General features: G+C 39.0%; 1 protein-coding gene across 1 annotated transcript in view; it reads left to right on the forward strand.

Annotated features, from left to right (window-relative positions):
- Positions 1 to 214: 214 nt before the first annotated feature.
- Positions 215 to 24,144, forward strand: part of SS18L2 (SS18 like 2) — a 389,778-nt gene continuing 365,848 nt past the window's right edge. Inside the window, exons 1-2 of the mRNA XM_044081243.1 lie at positions 215 to 553; positions 4,859 to 4,935. Coding sequence (XP_043937178.1) covers positions 485 to 553; positions 4,859 to 4,935 — 146 coding nt within the window. The 5' untranslated portion in view covers positions 215 to 484. The remainder of the gene's footprint in view (positions 554 to 4,858; positions 4,936 to 24,144) is intronic.

Here is a 24,144-nt window from a genome sequence, read left to right on the forward strand (position 1 = left end):
AGAAAATAATAGTAACCATAAACCATTTACTTTGGACAAAGGCATTAGGGAAGCCAAAATGTTCAAGATTTGCTGAAAAACATGGTTTTTTTTTCAGTTTCTGGGTGCGGTCTCCTTTAAAAAAAAATACTAATTTTCAAGAAAATCACCTAGTCGCGTTTATTACAAGCCCAAGACAACATAACAACACTTCCGCCCCACTGGTGGCGTAGTAAAGCCCCTCAAACTAACTTCCGCGTTAAAACGAATCACCCAACTCACGCGGAACTTAAGAAGTGTTTTTTGGAAGTTTACATTTTTATCGTTATATGCTGGATATTTTGTTGTAGGAATTACGTGATATTAAAACGGAAATAATTAAAATAACTTACGTTCTCAATTTTTATATATTACAATCGTCCAGTTAGGGATCACACTAAATAATCTGAAGGAGGTGATCTTTTTTCTGGAAGTCCTTGCTGCTTATTATCAGATTTTTTTGACAATGTCTGCAGTATTTGTACCGGAGAGATTTCGTCGGAAAGCTGACGTTGACCGGGAGACGTTGCAAAGGGTAAGTTGTACTGCTTTGTGATTGCATTACATCGTAGTAAATAATATTGATTTGTCGAAAATAACATACCCATATTTTACTGCCTTCGAGCATAGTATATAATTACTATTTTATATATACTGCGTTTTTGAGACCGTTGTCGTATAAATCTGCTATTGCTTTTTAGTTTATTCTGTGCGGTTTGTTTTTGGCGAGTTTTACTAGTGTTTAGCTGTGTCAGTGTTATGTCACGTTACAGTTATTCTTTGCATGAAGTGGAATTATCTGACTCCTGAATTTGAAGATGAAATTTTAGGGGTATCTTATCTTGTAGAAGGAACGAATTTATTCTTTTGTATGTGGGTACTATAACATAAGGTAGGTACACCAAAGGAACATTTCTCCTTTTTTGTACCTGAATACATTGTGATACCCTTCTCTGCGATGAAACACAGTCGCGTACTTGTAATGTTCCAGTCTTCCTATGGAAGCTGTAATGTAAGTAGTACGGTGCAGGTTATTTTTTTATTTATTTTATATGGCTGAACTTCTGTTTCTGTCACCGTGATGTTTTGAATGCTCTGTGAATGCAAGCATTAGACCAACTGTATCCGTTATTTTTATAGGCTTCAGTTTTTCCTCCAGACCAAAAATTGCTCTGGTGTTTCTTTTAAATTACGTTTTGTTTTTGGCTGTCTTCTGTTCACCGTTAGTGATCTACCCTGGAGTTGTTCAGTGCTAACTGTATTCTATATTCGGACCTTCTTTACAGGAGGTAAAAAAAGACTCCTACTCTTCCAAACTAACGACAACATGACTTCCATTATAAAATGGAACTAACTTAATAACAAATTCACTGCTAACTTGCATAGCTCAGTAATGCTGTTTGGCATTTCTCAAAAATCGTTAACAAGTATTAGACAATAAAAATCCACGGTAGTCCAAGTTACAATAAAGGCTGTCTTCCAGAAAATAGAACTTTTCACCAACACCACGTCCAGAAACTCCGAAAGGTATCACAAAACGTCTTTATTGACAAATGCATTTAGCGCTTTCATCTCCAAACTGGAGACCTCATCAGAACCAAATATCAACGCTCACTAAGTAGCTTATATACATTAGTTAAATGAACCAATCAACACAACAATTAATCAATGAAACAATAAAATGATTAAGTAATTAGACAGTATACTGAACAGAATGACCTGACTATCCTTCATAAATTGCGTAAAAATATTCAACTCTGCTCTTGTTAAAAAACTGTGTAACATTTAAAAACATATTACATTCACACCCTATATGTAAAATTATATATATATATATATATATATATATATATATATATATGTGTGTGTGTATATGTATCTACTTTTATGTATATTTTTTATATATAAAAATGAAATATTAAGTCAATGTGTAGTCGTTTAAAAACTTTCATACGTATAACAAATATAAATATATGTGAAAACTGCATATCTAAATTGCCAATAGATTTATCTTTATAAAAGTATATGTATTAAAAAGGAAACAATAAATGGATAACTATAGGTTTGTGACAATTAATTATGTACGACAACTAAACTGTTTCTGGACGTGGTGTTGGTGTTGGTGAAAACGTTCTATTTTCAGGAAGACAGCCTTTATTGTAACTTGGACTACCGTGGATTTTTATTTCTCAAAAATCCTGGTGTATAAAGCCTTTTAATTGTTTATCCTTTTATGTAATTTGCTTCCCCTTGGGAACAAAAGTATATAGGCCCCTACTAAGTGTAGTTCTCTGCTCTTCACAGAACACTTGCCTGCAATCTGCAGAAAAACAAAAACTGGGTTTATTCACCTTTCAAAATACAAAGAATACCATTGCACAATACTGTTAGGGCAATGGTTAATGTTCTTTATATACTGACACTCAAACGTAACTTTCCATCCGCGATATTAGGAAGGATATTTGTAATTTTGGTGCCCTTCTGTTGTACAGGCCTTTTCCAAACGTACCCGTCCTCTGGAACTTGTCTGAACAGACTAGACAGATTGATAGTCCTCATTTGGCACTATTCAGCGTACTCCTACTTTTCATTAGAACTCTGAAGCCAAGTACGGTCTATTCTCTGCATCTCTCTCAGCTACTGCTGATTTAATCATCACCCCCACACCAGTTATAATTTTCCTTTGTACTGTACCATTATTACCTTGCTTCATATTTTCATATTCCTATTATATGCTGCTTCATGTTTGCATCCTTATTTATGCCGTTTTGTATTCAGATGTTTTATACTTTGCTTGTACATACTTTGTGCAGTATGTATTACTCTGTCTTGGCTGATCATGTGGCTGAGATGGCTCCTCGGATCTGGGTGATGAACAGTAAACCAGATTTTCCAGTGTGGTGTAATGATTATGATTTAAGAGAGAAAAAAAATATTTTCTGGCAGTTGATGTAAGGTTATTGCCAAAATAAGTTAGCAGACTATTAAACCTGTTCTGTCTGGAAGTAAGGTACCTGTAGATGGGACATCATTGCCTCCTGAAAGAGACTGGCTGCGTATGCACTGCACTTTACAAGTAATGTTTAATTTTTCATTTGCCGCTTTGCTTGCTTACTGGCTTTTGTTTACTTTTTATTGTAAATGTATTTATGTTTCTACTTTTTTCATGCCCAGAAATTTTAGTTTGCTTCCTTGCAAATATTCAGACCTCAGCTGGTGGTAGGGCTAGTGGAATTTCAGTGCTTTTCCTGTTCACTTGATGCTAAACAGGGGATTCTTGTCTTGCCAAAGTCTGACCTTTCTAACAATGGAGCGACTTTAGAGCAGTTAGGAGTGGTGGAAGGAAAATGTAGTGTGCAGGCTGTACAAGTTATTCTGTGGTTTTGTTTTTGGGACATAAAGACATTTTGTAGACTGTGTTATCAAGTTCTGTTGATTGTATTTTCAGTGCAGATTGAAAAGCAAATAAGCTTCCCATTGCATTGAATTACATTATAAACCATAAAGTGATAAGGTTGGGTGTTACTCCTGAGTAAAGTTTAGAAGCATTCATTTGAAAGTACATGCCACATGAAACTATAGAACGGATAAATTAGGACTGTAGAACGGATAAATTAGGACTGTAAGTAAACATTCTTTATTTAATACATTGTAGTCTGTGCCCAAAACTTGTGATTGTTTCTTTTGATGAGATATCTACAATATTTAAATGTATCTGTGTTAACAAAGGAACAGTGCTTCACCCTATACAGTTCTGGCTTTGCATAGTGATTGGGGGGGGGGGCTTCCCCAAACATGTTGCCCCTTTCCCACCCATGACTCTCAACTGTCCAGATTTTGCAGATTGTTCAGATTTTTGCCACAAATTTTTGGTCTGTTTCTCATAAAAATTTTATTTTTTCTGGACAAATGATTTGAGAACTGAAATCACTAAAATAATTACACACATTTAAATTTTAGATGTCCTATCATTTAGAAAATGCGTATTAGCACAAAATATGTTCTAACAACTTTCTAAATTGATAAGTGATATTTATAATTTTCACAATTTTGTGCCTTTGTCCCTATTCTGTTTGGTTGTGTTCATATCTCTTGCATTTAGGAGACTGAGAGGTATGTTCCCACCCTAGGTATTCTACTGCTGTCAACTGCAGATTTCTCATGTATTTGGACTTGTACTTGTAATCTTTGAGGATTGAAGTCACTATGACAGACATTTGAATTTCTGACTTTATATACTGGCGGAAAATGCAGGGTAGTGCAAAACCTGTTAATGTAGCAACTTTTTTAAGTTTGTAAGAGCAATTTTTAAGGTCAGTCTCTGGTTGTCGGGCCTTTCTCATCTCATTATTTTTGGCTTTACCTAAATTTCTTATGCTTGGTGGTTTAGAGAGAGGTTTCTTCCAAATACCAGTGATAAAAATGTTATTTTAATATTGTTGCAGCTGGTCACACATGCATTTATGCGGCTAGATACTTTGTGGCTTCCAGCCTGCAAAGGATGTGTGCCTTGGATTTGCTGTTATCCTCTAACAGCAGGGTTCTGTTACATCTGATAAAACCATGTCTGTGTGACGTCTTTGTTCATTTTTACAAAGGGGAGAATTTTTTGTCTGGCATTTATCTTGATTCAGGAGGTCCATGATGTGTTGGAAAGTTGCCCTAGTATTGCACCATGTGTGTAATTTTTCTGTTTTATTGATCTGAGCAAGTGACTATAACAATACTCGGAGGATTGGCCTGCTACTGGGTTTCATATTAAAAGACAATGTTGCAACATCTATATGAGACTATTTCAGATTGTATTCATTCACACATTTTCTTGTTTCCTTTTTTGTAGTTGCTGAATGAAAATGATCAGCTAATTCGATGTATTGTGGAGTACCAGAATAAAGGAAGAGCCACAGAATGTGCTCAGTAAGTTAGTTGTTACTGTAGTTGTTAGTTTCTATTTTATTGGTATATTCTCTTTAGTGCGTTCATGATTTGTTAGGTAGTTCCAAAAGAGTGTGGCGAGGCAAATTTGCTTTATCTGTGGGAATGATGAAAACCTCTGGGTACACAGAGAATATTTCACGTAACAAAACACCAGCTTTTTTTAAAGAAACATGTTTGTTTTTTTTTCTGCCAAACAACGTAGATTCATGATTCTGCTTTACTTAACCACTTCAGTTTGTTCTTACAAGATGACAGTTCTCTGATCTATTTCTACAACTCTCCGGAGGTTCTTCATTGTTTAGAGAGCTCCTTTCATGTGCCCATTAGATTAAGGGTAATGTAGACCATCTAAATTCTAAATTATGCATAAATCTTCTTGTCTTTTGTGTACATTCATAGATTAGTACTAGGCTAACTGCCGTTGCGAGCCACTTTAAGCCTAGCCAATTATCCCTTCTGAGACTCGAACCCTGTACCTTGTGTTTGCAAGGCAAACACCTTCACTATTAGGCCACCCCTCCCAACCCGCAACTGGTCAGTAGTGGACTGTTGTCAAGTATGACCACATCTGGTATCCCAGATCTTGAGAAAATAATCCTTGTTTTCCCGCCTCTCCTCGACTAGTTTAGACCAGTTTACAGGCTTTGCTGTATTCTGGGCTGAGGTGTAGTTCCTGTGTTGTCCATTACCTTACTTGGATAAGAATGAAGTTTCTTTGCTCACCAGTGGGAGTGGGGAGCCTTGAGCAGCCTATCTGTCCCTGAAGGAAGTGACCTCAGCACAAGAGCTGTAGTAATTGGTTGTTTTGGACCATTTCTAGCTCTCTTGAAGTTCCCTGTTTAAAATCCGCAATAGCACGGTTTTGCGCCATTGTGCGCATAGCGCAGTGCCTGTTAAACAGGGTTAAACTTTTCCTGGCTCCGTCAAGTCTGTTCTTCAAATTTTCTCTTAGAAAGCTCTACTCTTAGAATAACCAGTCTACTCGTTATATTATAAGCATAGCACTTGTTCTCTAAGCTACTCTTCTAAGCAAGCACTCTCAAACTCAAGTAGCACTACATCCACTTCCCTTAAAGGCACAGCACTCTCTAATAATATTCTAGCATGTCGAGTGGTAGATTGCTAGCATCTTCTCCTGCTCAGCTGGTTAATCTGGGAATCTTGAGACAATGCTATAATTGTCTCATGTACACAGACAACCCTCTCCTCCTCCCAACAAACACAAATACATGTGAGAGATGCAACGATATAGCCAAACTGGAGGCTGAACTCTCTCAACTCAGGACTGGCAAGACCAGACAGGAGGAGAAGGTAACTACACACACAACAAACCCAGTCACACATAGACCTACCCCAACTGCAAATCAAGCACATAATAACACAAAAACATACTCGGAGGCTCTATTAAAAAACTTACCAAAACAGAGGCTCCCAAAGCAGACACCCAAAAATCCACCACCTCAAAACACAACACATGCAACACATACTTCAATAAATCACAGCCCTTAAGGCCAAACACTATGCCTGATACACTAGTGATAGGTGACTCTATAGTCAGACACACTGACGTCCCACTTACCAGGCTGAGCAAGGAGAGGGTAATGGTAAGCTGCCTATCGGGGGCTAGGATCAGCCATATAACACACGCACTCAGGTCACTCAAAAGCACGTACAAATATGACTCCGTCATTGTCCATGCCGGCGTGAATGACCTGAGGACGTACCTCCTTGGACTACATGAAAAGAGACCTAGAGGAGCTCTCTGATTATGTAGCCCAGGCTGGTATGACCCTGACCCTGAGCAGCATCCTGCCCTCACCAAGAATGATGCCACAATACAAAGACAAGATGATCAGCTTTAATAATTGGCTCAATTACTGGTGTCATTCTAGGGGGATCCAATGTCTGTCTGCTTGGGATGACATGCTGGACAAGCCACGCTGCTTCGCAAGGGACTGCTTGCACCTGTCACCACTGGGCTTCCGGATATTGGCTAAGGCTCTTGCCACCTCCATAGTGCCTTTTTTAGGCAAGGCTCAAAAGACGAACCCACCTCCTTTAGAAAACAAAAATGGAAAAAAATTAAGGGTAATGCTGCTCAACGCCAGAAGTCTAAATCTCGAGATGCAGGCTCTCGAAGCACTCCTCAGTATGGAGAACATCGATGTCTGCGCTGTAACCGAGACCTGGTTCAAGGCTCCTGAGAGCACCCCAGCACTACCAGGCTTTACCTCGAATCATGCTTTTCGGCCCCAAAACCCAGGCCGAACCACAAAGGGAGGGGGAGTGTTCATATTCATCAAGGATACCCACACCTCTAGGTTAGTGGCAACTCATGAAGCATCGGAGACCATCCAGGTGCAGCTAACCGTAAGCAAAACTGCTATACAACTGGTTGCATGTTACAGACCACCCTCCCAATCTCAAGAACCCCACTCAGCCTTCCTGAAGACATTGGAAGATATGAATGTCTCACCAAATACCATCATATTGGGAGACTTCAACTACCCTAACATAGACTGGGTGCACTATTCTAGCCCTAACACCCTAGCCCAAAGGTTCCTGGAATTCATAAACTCAAATGCAATGGAACAGCTAGTCACCTCTCCCACAAGGGGGATAATATACTAGACCTGATCATCACAAACATGGGGACAAAATGCTCCACACCGAAGTATTGCCCTCACTGGTGAGATCTGACCACAAACTAATCACCCTGGATATACATTTACCACCTCCACCCCCAGCACAAAAGACTACAGTGAGAAACTTCTCAAAAGCTGACTTTACACTTCTCAAGACTGAGATGGTATCATTTAAGCCCTCAGGGCCAATGGAAACCACATCCCACAATGCTGAATCCTACACGAATGCTTTCTACGGACATCTCCAAGAATGCATGGATCGTGCAATCCCAAATAAAACCAAGACCCTCTCCACCAAAGGAAAGCGTCCTGTCTGGTGGACCCCAGACATAAACAAACTGTATAACAAAAAAAGGAAGCTACTGCAAGACGGAGCAAAATCCCATAAAGGGAAGGCATCTCTGATCAGCACTAGTAGAAAGCTACGTTCTCTCATAAAAATATCCAAGGCCAACTTTGAGAGAAAAATCGCCAAGTACACTAAAGATAACCACAAGGCATTCTTCATTTATGTTAGAAACCTGGGCGGAAACACTCAGATATGCTCAGAGTTGGTACACAACGACAAAAAATTTACCGAACCCACAGATATTGCCAACATTCTGGCAGACAGGTTCAGTGCAAATTTCTCCCCTCCCTCACCTCCAAAAGAAGAAATACTCATCCCAGCTGAATGTAACCTCCCTGTCATCTCTGATGTCCAGGTGAGAACCGCCCTCAACAAAGCAAAAACACAGCATCTATGGGACCTAATTGTATCCCCGGCTGCGTGATACGTGAACTCCAAGAGGAGCTAAACCCGCATATAAAAATGTTATTTAACCTTAGCCTTACTACAGGATATGTACCTGAACAATGGCATACAGCAACAGTGGTCCCACTCCACAAGGGAGGCTCCACTACAGACCCTGGGAACTACCGTCCCATAAGCTTGACCAGCCTGGTTTGCAAAGCTATGGAAAGAATTATTATGGAACTCCTAAACAACGACATTGGGGACCTACAGACACTTGATCCCACCCAGTTTGGCTTTGTAAAACTCAGATCCTGCCTTTTGAACCTGGTTGACTTTTTCGAAACAGTCACTAGAGCCATTGATGAGGGCAAGGCAGTCCATACAGCCTACCTGGACTTGGCTAAAGCCTTCGACACAGTACCCCACTCGGGGATCATAGATAAGCTAAACAGCTTAAAAGTAAATCCATATGTCACAAGATGGGTTGCAAACTGGCTAAAGAACAGAACCCATAAAGTCAAGATTGCGGGAGCCATGTCGGACTCAAAGCCAGTCACAAGTGGTGTCCCACAGGACTCTGTCCTGGGACCACTCTTGTTCGGCATTTACTTCTCAGGTGTGAAAGCAAACATGGGAGGGTTGTGGCTGACAAAGTTCGCAGATGACTGCAAACTAGGCGCCATAGTCGATACACCAGCTGACACATGCATCCTACAGAAAGGCCTCACCGAAACGGACAACTGGTGCCGGAATCACGGCCTTAAACTGAATGCCAAGAAATGTATGGTCATCCCCTTTGGGAAAAACAAAATACCCACAAATTATCACATAGACAGTAATCCACTGAGTACCGAAAAAGTAATCCGAGACCTGAGGACCCAAGTTGATAGTGACCTCTCATTTGACACCCACATTGCCAAAGTGGTTAGAAAAACTTTCTACCTTGCCCACCTTATCATGAAGGGGTTCACATCCAGATCAAAGGAGGTCATGGTGCCCCTGTACTCCTCCCTTATCAGGCCCATGATTGAGTACAATGCCCCATTTGGTATGTACCTCACCCGGCACTTAGCTGGAGAGACCCCAGAAGTACCTCACCAAGAGGAACAAGGGTCTCCAACATGCTGCCAGGCTAAAGAAACTCCAGCTCTATTCAGTAGCATACCGCCTGCTCAGAGGTAATCTGTGCCTGACATACAAGGCCATGTCCAACCAGGAATTGATGGACGTGCTCCACCTTAAAAATCAAAATCCATAAGAACCACGAGAGCCAAAGATTTAAACCTCAGTACAAACATGAATAGAACATGCTGGAGGGACAGATTCATAACTCAGAGGCTTCCCATACTCTGGAACAAAATCCCAGTCCATGTTAGGCAGAGCCCCTCACTGACTCTCTTCAAGAGAAATCTTGACGAGTGGATGGGAGATCGTAGGTTTACCCCGGGGGTCACCCCTGTATCGCTACTTAACAGAGGCACAGTAAACTAATTTTAATAAGTAAGAGGGTCTTCAATGTGTCACTACTAGACAAAGGCACAGTATTCTAAATTTATTCTATAAACCTTAGTACCACTACATGGGGTGGCGAAAGCCACATCTCTAGGGCTAGGCTTGCAAATGCCTCAGGGCAGATAGCCTAGTACTAAACTATGAAACTATAGACGTTAGTACAAACTGAAAGGCAGGTTCTTTTTTTTTTTTTGGCTTCTTTGGATTGGAACAAATCGTACCCATTCTTCTCCCTTGATAGTCTGGAATTGCAGTGCAGATTTTACAACATTGGATCACTTGCTGTGTTTAAGGTGACATTCCAGGTCAAAACATTGTCTCTTCAACTTGCGGTTTACTGTTCCAAAATATGATGTGTGTATTTGAAACATTTGCTTTTTTCAGTTATTTGTAAGCATTTTGTCAGTGTTGAAAAACAAGCTCTGGACACACCTGTTTCTTTCTAAAAAGAAAAAATAAGACTGCATTTCTTCTGTTTTTTTTTTTTTTTTGCTCAGGCTAATCTTTCATGGTAACATCTTTCAGTGGCTGCATTTCTGTCAGTACCTTTTTTCCCTGTCAGTGGTAATAGTATTGCCAAAGAATGTCTATTTCTTTTAACAACGTTTTGTAAGCATGTTGCAGTTGGTATCTCTGCAGTGTATTCCTTGTGTTTTACTTTGATGTCACTTTATCTGCAGAAGTAAAACATCCCTGCAGACTCATGGGTGTGTGTTGAATATGGTTTGCAAGGGTTGTGACTTGTTTACACCTGAGCTACTAATTTATCTTGCATGTGTTTGTGGGGTGGTTGTTGGCTGCAGCGGAACTCCGGTCTGCTAATGATTGGCAGTAGGTTTTTACGGTGCAGAGTTGCCAGCTCGACGCCCAACCTTCAACGAAGGCACGCCCATTCACACATGTCTTTCAGAACGCCACTCAACCGCGGGGAGGAGATGCAGACTCCACACAGAAGGCACTCCAGACGAGAATCGAACGGGAGAACCTCTTGCTGTGAAGCAACAATGCTACTGCTGCACCACTGCGGATTATGCTCTGGTAAAAAAAAAATAAATAAAAAATCTGTAATGTCTCTTGACCCAAAGACAGCTGGTGTATTCTGGTGGAAGATCACAGCTCCTGTACCATGCTGGTTGGCCTCTACTTGAAATATCCTTTTTCCCAGTAACCTGCTTTACCCTTTACAAGACTGTTGTATCCTCTTCTGCTTTGAAGCTGTTTTGGAAACAATCACAGAACATGCATGTACACTTTTATACTACATGCAGAGTTATGGATAGTTTGACTGCTGAGCTTTTAATCTGCCACATGTCGGAGAGGTGGGAGGAAGAATAAACCCGTGCAGCCCCAGAATGACATGCAGACTCCACATGGAGGGTATCCTCTTCACAAAGCATCCTAGAGCACCTCTTGCTGTGAGGTGGCAATGTGGCTTGCTGCACAACACAGCAGGATTAGTTATGTCTATGTTGGTGCATCTGTAAATAGTTTCTTTAGCATATTGGAAAAAAGAAATTTCTAGTCATAGCTCCATTTCCCAGGCTGCATGCTGTGACATATTTGGGACAGACTATGCAAGGTACTGCACCTTTCATATAAAGTTTTGTAATAGGTTCATACTAGGCTATCTGCCCAAGGGCATTTATAAGCCTAGCCCATAGTTATGTGGCTTTCGCCACCCCTTTAGTTTGAATAAAACTATGCCTATTATTTTGCTGTGCCTCTGTCAAGCAGTGACACTGAAGTAATCCCTGGGGTATATCTGCAATCTCCCATCCATTGGTCAAGATTCCTCTTGAACAAGGCCAGCGAGGTTCTCTGCCTCACATGTACCGGGATTTTGTTCCACAGCATAGGGAGTCTCTGGGTGATGAATCTGTCCCTCCAGCACGTTCTATTAATAACAGTGTCCAGGTTTAAGTCTCCCGCCCTTGTGGTTCTGAGGGATCTAGATTTTTTGAAGTGAAGCATATTCATCAAATCTGGGTTTGACATGGCCTTATTTGTCAGGCACAGGTCACCTCTGAGCAAGCGGTATGAGACTGAATAGAGCTGGAGTTCTTTCAGTCGGGCAGCATAAGACATACCTTTGAGACCCTTTATCCTTTTGGTGAGGAACTTTTGGGGCCTTTCCAGCTGCTGCAGGTGTCGGGTCAGATACATTCCGAATGGGGCATTGTACTCAATCATAGGTCTAATGAGGGATGAGTACAGGGGGACGATGACCTCCCTTGATCTAGATGTGAATCCCTTCATGATCAGGTGGGCAATGTAGAAGGTTTTCCTGACTACTTTAGCAACATGAGTGTCAAACGAAAGGCTAGTGTCAACCTGGGTCCCCAGGTCCCTGATGACTTCTTCTGTGCTCAGTGGATTGCCACCTTGTATGGTAGCTAGGGGTAACCTTGTTTTTCCCGAAGGGTATGACTATGCATTTCTTGGCGTTTAACTTTAGGCCATGGCTCTGGCACCAGTTATCCGTTTCTGTGAGGCCCTTCTGAAGGATATCTGTGTCAGAAGTGTTTTCGACTATGGCGCCCAGTTTGCAGTCATCTGCAAACTTTGTCAGCCATAACCCTCCTGTATTTGCTTGTACTTCAGAAAAGTAGATGCCGAACAAGAGTGGACCCAGGACTGAGCCCTGTGGGACACCACTTGACAGGCTTTGAGTCTGACATGGCTCCAGCAACTCTGACCCTGTGGGTTCTGTCACTTAGCCAGTTTGCAACCCATCTTGTGATGTATGGGTTTACATTCAAGCTGATGAGTTTTTCGATTGATACCTGAGTGGGGTATTGTCGAAGGCCTTTGCCAGGTCAAGGTAGGCTGTATGGACTGCATTTCCCTCATCAATGGCCTTGGTGACTGTTTCGAAAAAGTCAACCAAGTTTAAAAGGCATGATCTGCCTTTGACAAAGCCAAACTGGGTTGGATCCAAAGTCTGCAAGTTCCCTATGTCTTTATTTATTAGTTCCATTATGATCCTCTCCATGGCTTTGCAGATAAGGCTTGTCAAGCTAATGGGACGGTAATCTCCAGGGTCGGTGGAGGCACCGCCCTTGTGAAGTGGTACCACAGTCGCCGTGCGCCACTCCTTGGGTACGTATCCTGAGGTGATGCTAAGATTAAACAGCTGTCCTAACTGCGGGTTTGATTCCTCATTGAGTTCGTGGAGCACACAGCCGGGGACACCATCCGGTCCTATGGATGCTGTGTTTTTTGCCTTGGAGAGAGCAGTTCTCACCTGGGCGTTGGAGATGTTTGGGGGGCTACAATCCTCTGGTATAGATATCTCTCCTTTTGGGGGGGTGGGGGGGAGAAGTTTGCAGTGAACCTGTCAGCCAGTATGTTGGCAATGTGTGTAGGTTCAGTAATCTTCACATCATTTTGAACTAATTCTGAGCATATCTGGGAGTTTCCTCCTAGGTTTCTAACATAGCTAAAGAAGGCCTTATGATTGTCTTTTGTGTCCTTGGTGATTTTTTTTCTCTCAAAATTTGCCTTGGATGATTTTGAGAGCTCTTAGTTTTTTACTTATAATGATCAAAGGTGTCTTACCTTTCAAGGATTTTGCTGTATCTTGTAGTACCTTCCTCCTTTTGTTGTAGAGCTTGTTAATGGCTGGGGTCCACCAGACTGGACGCTTGCCTTTGGTACAAAGAGTCTTAGTTTTGTTTGGGATTGCCTGATCCATGCAGTCCTGTAGGTGCTGGTAGAAGGCATTTGTAAGTGATTCAGCGGTTTGAGTAATGTTTACCACTGGCTCAGGGGCCTTAAAGGAGACCACACTAGTTTTTAGGAGTGTGAAGTCAGCTTTTGAGAAGTTTTTCACTGTGGTCTTTTTTTATTTCAGGTGGGGGCGGGATGAGGACCTCCAGCGAGATTAGTTTATGATCTGATCTCACCAGTGAGGGGTATACTTCCCGTGTTTAACATTGTGATCCCATGTTCGTGATGATGAGATCAAGTATGTTTTCTCCTCTTGTGGGGATGGTGACTAGTTGTTCCATGGCATTTGAGTTTATGAACTCCAGGAACCTTTGGGCAAGAGTGTTTGGGCTTGAGTAGTGTTCCCAGTCTATATTAGGGTAGTTGAAGTCACCTAGTATGATGGTGTTTGGAGATACATTTATCCCCTCCAGTGTTTTCAGGAAGGCCATGTGAGGTTCCTGAGTTTGAGAGGGTGGCCTGTAACATGCTACAAATTGCAGAGCAGTCTTGCCTATGGTTAATTGCACCTGGATGGTCTCCGATGCATCGTGCGTTGCCACCAACCTTGAGGTGTGGGTGTCCTTATGGACACCCCCCCTCCTTTTTTGGTGTTGTCCGGATTTTGGGGCCGGAACGCATGATATGAGGTGAAACCTGTTAGTGCTGGGGTGCTCTCAGGAGCCTTGAACCAGGTTTCTGTCACAGCACAGACATCGATGTTCTCCATACTGAGAAGGGCCTCGAGTGCGTGCATCTTGAGATTGAGACTTCTGGCATTGAGCAGCATTACCCTTAGTTTTTTTCCTTTTTTGTGTTCTAGAGTGGTAGGTTTAGAATTTGAGCCTTGCCTAAAAAAGGCACTATGGGGCTGGCAAGAGCCTTTGCCAATATCCGGAAGCCCAGGGGTGACAGGTGCAAGCCGTCCCTTGCAAAGCAGCGTGGCTTGTCCAGCATGTCATCCCAGGCAGACAGACATTGGATCCCCTTTGACACCAGAATTTAAGCCAATTATTAAAGCTGATCATCTTATCACTGTATTGTGGCATCATTCTAGGTGAAGGTAGGATACTGCTCAAGGTCAGGGTCATACCTGCTTGGGCTACATAATCAGAGAGCTCCTCAAGGTCTCTCTTCATGTAGTCCAAGGAGGTACGTCTCAGGTCGCTGACACCAGCGTGGACAATGACTGAGTCGTACTTGTGCCTGCTGTTGAGAGACCTGAGTGCTTGCGTTATGTGGCAGATTCTAGCACCTGACAGGCAGCTTACTGTGACCTTCTCCTTACTCAGTCTGGTGAGCGGGACATCAGTGTGTCTGACTATGGAGTCACCAATGACGAGTGTGTCTGGCATTGTGTTTGGCCTTAAGGGCTGTTACTGTTTGACACTCTGACTGTGTGGTCTATGTGTTGCATGTGTTTGGTCCTGAGGTGGTAGTTGTTTGGGTGTCTGCTTTGGTGGCCTCTGCTGTTTTGGTAGATTTTTGATCAGAGCCTCCGAGTATGTCTTTGTGTGATTATGTGTATGATTTGAAGTTGTGATGGTACTGTGTGTGACTGGGTATGTAGTGTGTGTGGTTACCTTCTCCTCCTGTCTGGTCTTGCCAATCCTATGTTGAGAGAGCTCTGCCTCCAGTTTGGCCGTATAGTTGCATCTCTCGCATGTATTTGTGTTTTGTGGGAGAAGGAGAGGATTGTCTGTGTACATGAGGCAATTGTAACATTGCCTCAATATTCCCAGGTTCACCAGTTGAGCAGGAGAGGACACTAGCAACTGATCCCTCGACATGCTAGAAGTAATAGATAAAAAAAAACTTACAAAAGACTCCGGGGGATGTGGGTTCTAGGCTGGTGGGGTACTATCTATAATAAAAGTGCTTTATCAAGGTGCAAGTACTGTAGGAGCAAGTGCTAGGCTTTACAGATAGAGAATCGTCTACTTGGGAATCAAGTAGAGATGAACTTTTTAGTTATAGGATACGCTGGTTAGATCAGCAGTACAGTTCGAGGAAGGTAGTTATAAGGGAAAATTTGAAGAGTGGAATTTAGGTAGCCCGAATAGTTTAACCTTGTTTAACCGCCGCTGCTCTTGGTGTGCAACAGTGGCAACTCCGCTCTAAATCGCGCTAATGCGTGCTTTATAGCAGGGGGCTGGAAAAAACAGGAAATGACCCAAAATGGCCAACGAATTACTAGTTGCTGTCTCTAACCACTCCTCTGAGGACAACAAGCAGCTCCGTACTCCCCACTCCCACTGGTGAGTAAAGAAACTACCTCTGGCCACACAAGAAAATGGAGGAACACATGAACCAAATACAAAGCCCAGGGATCAGCAAAATCTGATCACTGGAACAACTAGCTAGGAAAGTTTAGGAAAGAAGTATTTTTTTTTTTTTTTAGTAATGCCTTGCTGTCTCTGACCTTGACATTTGTACAGTAGCATATGTTTTTTTCTTACCTGGTTTCAGATCCCTGGCATTGAACAGTGTACTGACTTGTCACTTTGATTTTTACATTTTGCTCATATTTAACTTGGGAAGTTATGCTTCCCTGATCATTTTAGGAGCACTTGTGAGTAGTCAGTCTCATTAGTCTCCTAGAAGAATCCTACTGAAATGAGTCCATAATGAAATGCTTACACCCGCTTCCAAGCCCATAATTGTCTATACAACCACCTTTTTAGAATACCTTTGTTAATAGAAATATATAGGTTCATAGGTTAGTACTAAGCTAACTGCCCTTGCGAGCCATTTTAAGCCTAGCCAGTTATCCCTTGTGGGGCTCAAACCATGCACCTTGTGTTTGTAAGGCAAACACTTTAACCATTAGGCCACCCGCCCAACGAAGAAGTTATACCTTCTAATGGTGTACATTTTGACCAAGATGTCTGAGAGCAGCGAGTGGTGAAAGCTGTCTGACAAGTTTCTCTGACAAAAGAATAATCAAAAGTTTTAAAACTATGAGATACTTGTTAGCTCATTTATTCATTAATAGAGAAAAGAAGATTTATAACTTCACATTCTTCAAAAGCTGTAATTTTCTTGTCCATCAACTGCCTGGTGTTTGTGTGTTTAAAGACCTCTAGTCAATAATATCTAGTATATGGGATGTATTACTTAAAATGGATGTTAAATAGAAAGTTTCAAATAAAAGACCAGAAAGAAGATGGACCATTTAGAAAGAAATTCTTATGAAACCGAAATTGGCAGTATCGAAGAAGCTTTAAATGACCATGAAGGGAGAAAACTGAAGGTGAGCTAATTTCTAAACAAAATAACTGAATCGTAGATAAAAATGATGCTTTAGAAGGTAGAATGAGGCAAAATAACTTTAGAATTTATGGTGTATCTGAAATATGAGGGAGATAATATAAACTTAACCCAGCTACATAAAAGTTACAACTACCTGAAACTTTTTTTTTTTTGAGTTGAAAGGGCACATAAATCCCGGAGAACATCTTTGAAGAAGGAAAACTCATCACCATGTTCAATTATTATAGTGAAATTTACGTCTAGCTTTTAAAAAGATAAAGCATTACTAACAGCATGTTGCATCCCACATATTAAAAATGGGTGAACATGTAATGAGATTTGACAGTGATCATTCCAGTAAAGTAACGAGTAAAAGAAAATCCTATTTGCCCATGATCAATAAACTTGAACAATAGTTATTTTGGTGTTTCCTGCAAAAATAAAAAAAATATTTCTTCCTGAAGGAACTAAAATATTTGGCAAACTGGAGAAGGCATCCACTTTTAACAATAATGAAATCCTTGGCACTTGGAACAGTGTATCCATCCACAGACAAAAAAACTGCTTCTAAAATTTAAAAAAGCTTACACAAGTGACTTTTTTATTCTCTGATTGCAGGACTTTATTTTCTAAAACAATACATTTACTGTTTTAACTAAAAACATGTAAGTACGTATTTATATTTTAAGTTAAGGCATTTTACATGATTAGGAATATAAATGGTTGGTTTTACTGTATTTACAGTGAAAGACTCATTTCATTTAACAAAGCTTACAAGTGTATTATGTTAAATCCGTTAAGATAATGTCATTAAAAAGCGATAGAATTGCTAACTAAGACTGTACAAGTTAAGAAATTTAATTTGTTCAACTTTGCTTAGTATTTGCATTGATGGGCTAACTGAATGTCTGATCCAAGTAATAAGCTAATTAGAAAAAGTGCTGGTGATTGTTTTCTTTGTCCCCGTGTAACACATTCCTTTTTCAGGTTGTTGATGAAGCCAACAACACTTTAAAATGTTCCGCGTGTGTCAGAATGTTGGTTTCTTGCTTGCATTGCTTCTTGCCTTGAGCTGTTGTGAAGAAAATGTAGATCAAAGTTAATGGATTGTGAAAATAATGGAACTTTCCTCTTTAATATATATGCGAGAAATCTAAGTAACATCTTTCAACAATTCTAAACTTCTAAGTGAAAAAGAAAAGCTGTAGTAATGTTTTATATTGAGCTGTTGCTGACATACTATTTACTTTTTGCTGAATGTTTATGCTGTAGTATTTAACTCTTTTCATTGATATGTACAGTTAAAGTTAAATGTTTGTCACCTGATTTAGAACAGTTTAAGAACAAGAAACTTAGAGGACACATGCTGCAGGTTGCCATTTTCACATGTAATCAAATTCTAATGTCAGGACATGAAGCTTGGATCAGAGCAGCACTTCAGTGGCTAAAAAACACAATAACTGATTCTTTTATGTCAGGATTGCTTGTAGTACTAGAATTAATAAGCGCAAACATCTTATGAATAATTCATGCAAGATTAATAAAAGCAATATCGGTAAGTTAAATGTATATACATGCTCTAACTTCTAATAGAGAGCTGGTTAAATATCTTTTTGTGAGATTTTTAGAAATTCAAGTTATGTATAATAAGGTAGAATATTGGGCAAATAAGACTATAGATATATATATATATATATATATATATATATATATATATATATATATATATATATATATATAGTTCCCATTCAGAAGCCTGAAACATCATAAGCCTGAAAATCAAAATCCTGAAACCAAAAGCCTGAAAATTCAGAATCCTGAAAACTCAAAATCCTGAAAGCCCAAAATCCTGAAAGACCAAAATCCTGAAACTCAAAATCCTGAAAACACAAATAATGCTAATATGTCACTATAAAGACACTAATATCTACCAACTGACCCTGACCCTAACCCTAAGGTCCGTCACTATCGCACACTCACCTGACCCGCGCCCTAAACCTAACTCACTTAAACCGCCCCTAACCCCAATATTTGTCACTATTGCATACATGCCTAACCTGCGCCCTAACCCTAACTCACTTAAACCGCCCCTAACCCTAAAATAAAACCAACCGCATACTTACCTGACCCCAACGCATGACCTAACACCACAGGGCTAACAATAGCAAAGCCACAATGACATCAGTATGTCTATTTTGTGTTTTCAGGATTTTGGTCTTTCAGGATTTTGGTCTTTCAGGATTTTGGGCTTTCAGGATTTTGAGTTTTCAGGATTTTGGGCTTTCAGGATTTTGAGTTTTCAGGATTCTGAATTTTCAGGCTTTTGGTTTCAGGATTTTGATTATCAGGCTTATGATGTTTCAGGCTTCTGAATGGGAACCATATATATATATATATATATATATATATATATATATATATATATATATATATATATATATATATATATATACACACACACATATACATATTTAAACTGCCTGTAAGAAAGATGTATTGCATATACCTGCATATGGTAGAAATGTGAATGTACAAGATCTTGTATAATTACTTAGAAAAATCATATAAAATATTTGAAAATATCCCAAAAGCAGAAATTTAAAGCTTGGTCATGTGATCTTGGCTTTTTGCATATTGTATGTTAGATTCACTAATACTACCTGACTTTACTCGCTTCATAAGTCAGAGCCGAAATTTCAGTGTTGTTACTGATTAGTACGTCTATTTTGATTTAGAAAGTACATTTTTCAGCATGTTTGAATCCGGGAAGGGAGAATGGGATTTGAATTGAGCTTGTTGTGACTTTGGTTTTAGTATAAGATTACCCGTTGCCCATAAGTTTAGATATCTTTCTCTTTGGGTCCCAATTTGTTTTACTTAGAGATTTAGTAATAATGTTGAATGTGTGAATAATTTAGGAATATTTAATGGATAACTTATACTATTGTTACATCAGTAGGTATATGTTACACTGTTTGGATTATTTATTACTAAATAAAAGTTTAAACAGCTATCACAAATATTGGAGAGAATAGTTTTAAATGGCAGCCATATATAAATAGCTTCTTATTTTAACTTGTGTGTATATATATTATACACGTTATGGTAGCTTTTGGCTAATTTTTGATTAATTTTTAAGTATAGTAGCTTATTTGATGGGCAAAGTAGGAACTTTGATATCCATGGTAGGTTGTGTTAGTATATACAGTTACAGTTGTAGATTATCTAATGTAAATGGATTAAATGGTAAAAGGAAATCCTTAGAGATTTAAAAATTAGAGAAGTTATATTCTTGCAGTAGACTCTCAATATTTAAAGTATATCTTTAAATTGGGTTATGAAATGTTATCGGTCTCTTAACAAAAAGAACAGCTATATTGTACAGAGCATCCACTGTAATGCCTAATGTCATGGAATCCATTAATGATCCCTAGGGAACGTATACATTTGTAATAACTAGGTGTATAGTTTGCCATTTAATTTTAACTGGATCCGTAAGTGCAAGAGTGGCTAAATATAATTTAAACTTGCTATAAAGTCATTGGAATGGTGGTTTAATTCTAGTAAGGGATCTTTAACTGCATTTCTAGTATAGAAGATACAACTGAACAGAAGAAATCTAAAATTCTGGCATCAGCTAAGCCACTAAATAGGTGGATTAGTAATTTAGTTGATTTAATAGTAAAAGCAGAACAGTTATTCATTATTCTTGGTGAGCATGGGGCACAACTAAAATTGATGGGGTTTATGCCTCTACGGTTTAAACTTTATATTAAAAACTGTCCCTTTTCCTTTATTTGATCACAGTGCACTAAGTGGATAAAAGATAATTTCTGTTTATAGAATCCCAGTATATATGATGAAATTAAAAGAATGAGTTGTCTTGAGGAATAGAGAGATTTTTTTTTTACTTTTGAATGATGGTCAGTTTAGTAAAGTCCTACTTATGGGACTCCTTAATGCATATTGGATTGGGAAGATGCCATGGCCTAAAGTTAAATGCCAAGAAATGCATAGTCATACCCTTCGGGAAAAACAAGGTTACCCCTAGCTACCATATAGGTGGCAATCCACTGAGCACAGAAGTCATCGGGGATCTGGGGACCCAGGTTGACAGTAGCCTTTCGTTTGACACTCTAAAGTGGTTAGGAAAACCTTCTACATTGCCCACCTGATCATGAAGGGATTCGCATCTAGATCAAGGGAGGTCATCGTCCCCCTGTACTCATCACTCATTAGACCTATGATTGAGTACAATGCCCCATTCGGAATGTATCTGACCCGACACCTGCAGCAGCTGGAAAGGCCCTAAAAGTTCCTCACCAAAAGGATAAAGGGTCTCAAAAATATGTCTTATGCTGCCCGACTGAAAGAACTCCAGCTCTATTCAGTCTCATACCGCTTGCTCAGAGGTGACCTGTGCCTGACATATAAGGCCATGTCAAACCCTGATTTGATGAATATGCTTCACCTCAAAAAATCTAGATCCCTCAGAACCACAAGGGCGGGAGACTTAAACCTTGACACGGTTATTAATAGAACGTGCTGGAGGGACAGATTCATCACCCAGAGACTCCCTATGCTGTGGAACAAAATCCCGGTACATGTGAGGCAGAGCACCTCGCTGGCCTTGTTCAAGAGGAATCTTGACCAATGGATGGGGGAATCGCAGATATACCCCAGGGATTACTTCAGTGTCACTGCTTGACAGAGGCACAGCAAAATAATAGGCATAGTTTTATTCAAACTAAAGGGGTGGCGAAAGCCAAATAACTATGGGCTAGGCTTATAAATGCCCTTGGGCAGATAGCCTAGTATGAACCTATGAACCTATAATTAAAGTGGGATAAAGAGTTTTCTATTTCATCTTTTACTTCTAAGTGATCTTTGAACAACAACGAATTTTGATAATACTGAAGTCCTTAAATATCAATTTCAGGCATAAAGTAGAGAGTGCATGTTTGTACAACTTTATTTTTTAAAGCTATGACTTAAAAAAAAAAAAATACATTAATAGAAGTAGATGTTAAAGGCACACATCGGTAATATCAAAAATCCTCACACTAATAAGCTTACTTCAGACATAGAGGAAATGCTTAATATTTTTAATAAATTCCATGAGGATCTTAATGATAAAAGTAATAGTCATGTCTGCAAAATTGACATTTTAAAGAAAATGTTAGTATGATAAATCTGAGTAGGCTTGTTATCCTAATAGAAGTTGAAGCTTGGGAAAATGGTAAAGCTTCAGGATTATATACTCTGCTTCTGTTAAAAAAATATTTTATTTCTGAATGCCACTTTCAGGATAATTGTGACAATTTCTCCTTCATAAACTTTTTTTTGTAATCTCACCTATGCTTAAATAAGGAAAGGATACATTTCCTCAAATAGAGCTATTTCTTCATCTTCGCTACAAGATTGAAATGTAGTAGATTTAAGTCTTGTTTGGTCTAATGATACAAGAAGGGTTGTAACTATGTTTAGCAAAAAGGATGAAAGGAAACTGGCCCAGATAACTTGGATGTCATTGATTCTATAGATTTAAACTACTTTTTTAAAACTTTCTAAAAACGTTTGCGTTTCCAGAACAACTTATTGGAATATTAAAAAAAAACTGTATAAAGACTCCAAAGCGCATTTTAAAATTGGATCTTGCATTTCTCACAAAGCAAGGGTGTCCCTTGTCCCCTCTATTTTGTATTGGTTATTTTACCCTCTTCTAATAGTGTAAGAAGCAATGAAAAAATGATGCTCAATTAATCTAAAATGCATCTTTGCAGATATTTTACTAACATGAGGTGTGAATTATTCAATTGAAGAAAGAGGAAATTGGTTTCAAGAACTTGATAATAAAGCAAACTTTATTGTTTAATTGATTACTAGATAGTTTAAATTGGGAAGGAAAGTTTTAGAAATAAAAATATATATCAAGATGGGAGGAAGATTGATAATAGAAGTGTTACTTCATTCCATTTTCTAATTTCGAAGCTAGGCCAATGCTTATTAAATTGATTGTATACATATTGTATAATGCCTGACATCTTTAAAGAAAATGTGGGGGGGGGGGGATGTTAACATTCTTATGGTAGCCTAAAGAGCCAAAATCTGCTTATTGAAGTCCTAAAAGATTATGGGAATATGGTGGCATTAGCTTCCCAGGTGTAGAATCTTATTCTATTGCTGCAAATTTTAACTCTGTTGTACTCTGGATAGACTGAACTTACACTAGTCAGTAGAAAACCATTCATGAGCAGAAAATTCTTGTACACTTTTCAAAATATGATCATTTTGAAATGTGTAGCAATAGTTTCATTTGGTTGATAGTTTACCTTGGAAAAAAAATAATTTCAATTTTTAGACTCTGCATATATGAAATTAGTTCTTGAAACAAATATGTTTAAAACTCCATTAATATCAAAATAGAAATTTTTTTGCTTTCCCATTGCATGCCTGTAGATTAGTGAAACTCAAAATACTTTAAAATTTACTAAAATACTTTAAAATTTACTAAAAATGAATTAGTGTTATGGTCTGCATTCAAATAGAAAAGCTAAATTGATGGAATATTTAATGAAAGATTTAAGTTGGTTGAATCTGTTACTCTGTTAATATTATCCATCAGTAAGAAATTTAAATGTTTGTAGATTATGATTGAAAAGGAACAGAACAGTATTCCCCATTTATATAAATGGATGCTATTATCTTGGTTAAATTAACCAAAGGAAGCTAAGCTTGTCCAAGTTATGTAAGTTGACTGTAAGTTTTGATTCAGAATTCAAACCTTTTAGATAGTGATTTGAGTGACTCAGTAGGTGGTCAGAATACAACTTTATTACTTAAAATCGGTTGGTTAAACTTCATATTTACAGTGGGAATGTTGTGTGGAAATGTATACAGTTTTTAACTCCCTATTAAGTTTAGTAAAATAACTTGTATGTTGGAGATGTAGTAAAGATGTAAAAGATGATTTGGACTTGTTTATGGATTTGTGAAAAATGAAATGTATATTGGGAAGCGAGGATTATGGTCTAGTATTTGTTCTTTAACTAGATCAATAATATTAATGAATGTTTTACTTTTGTCTGTAAAAGCCAAACAGCAGAAACTTGAGTCTCCCGGTAGTTGCTAGAAAAGTTATTACAACAAATTGGAAATGGGTTTCAGTTCCTACTTTTTTAAAATTTAACAATACTGTGTAAAACTGGAAGAGTGATCAGAACAAGATTTAGAAATTATAAGACTTTTTTAGCAGTTGGGATAGCCTTGAAATATTGCTGTTGAAATAGCAAGGCTCCTTAATGTGTTAATTGTATAAGATTACCTTTATTGAAC

This window comes from Protopterus annectens, chromosome 8.part0 (assembly GCF_019279795.1).
Source record: "Protopterus annectens isolate FY-2018-M chromosome 8.part0, PAN1.0, whole genome shotgun sequence".
NCBI classification, from domain to species: Eukaryota; Metazoa; Chordata; order Ceratodontiformes; family Protopteridae; genus Protopterus; species Protopterus annectens.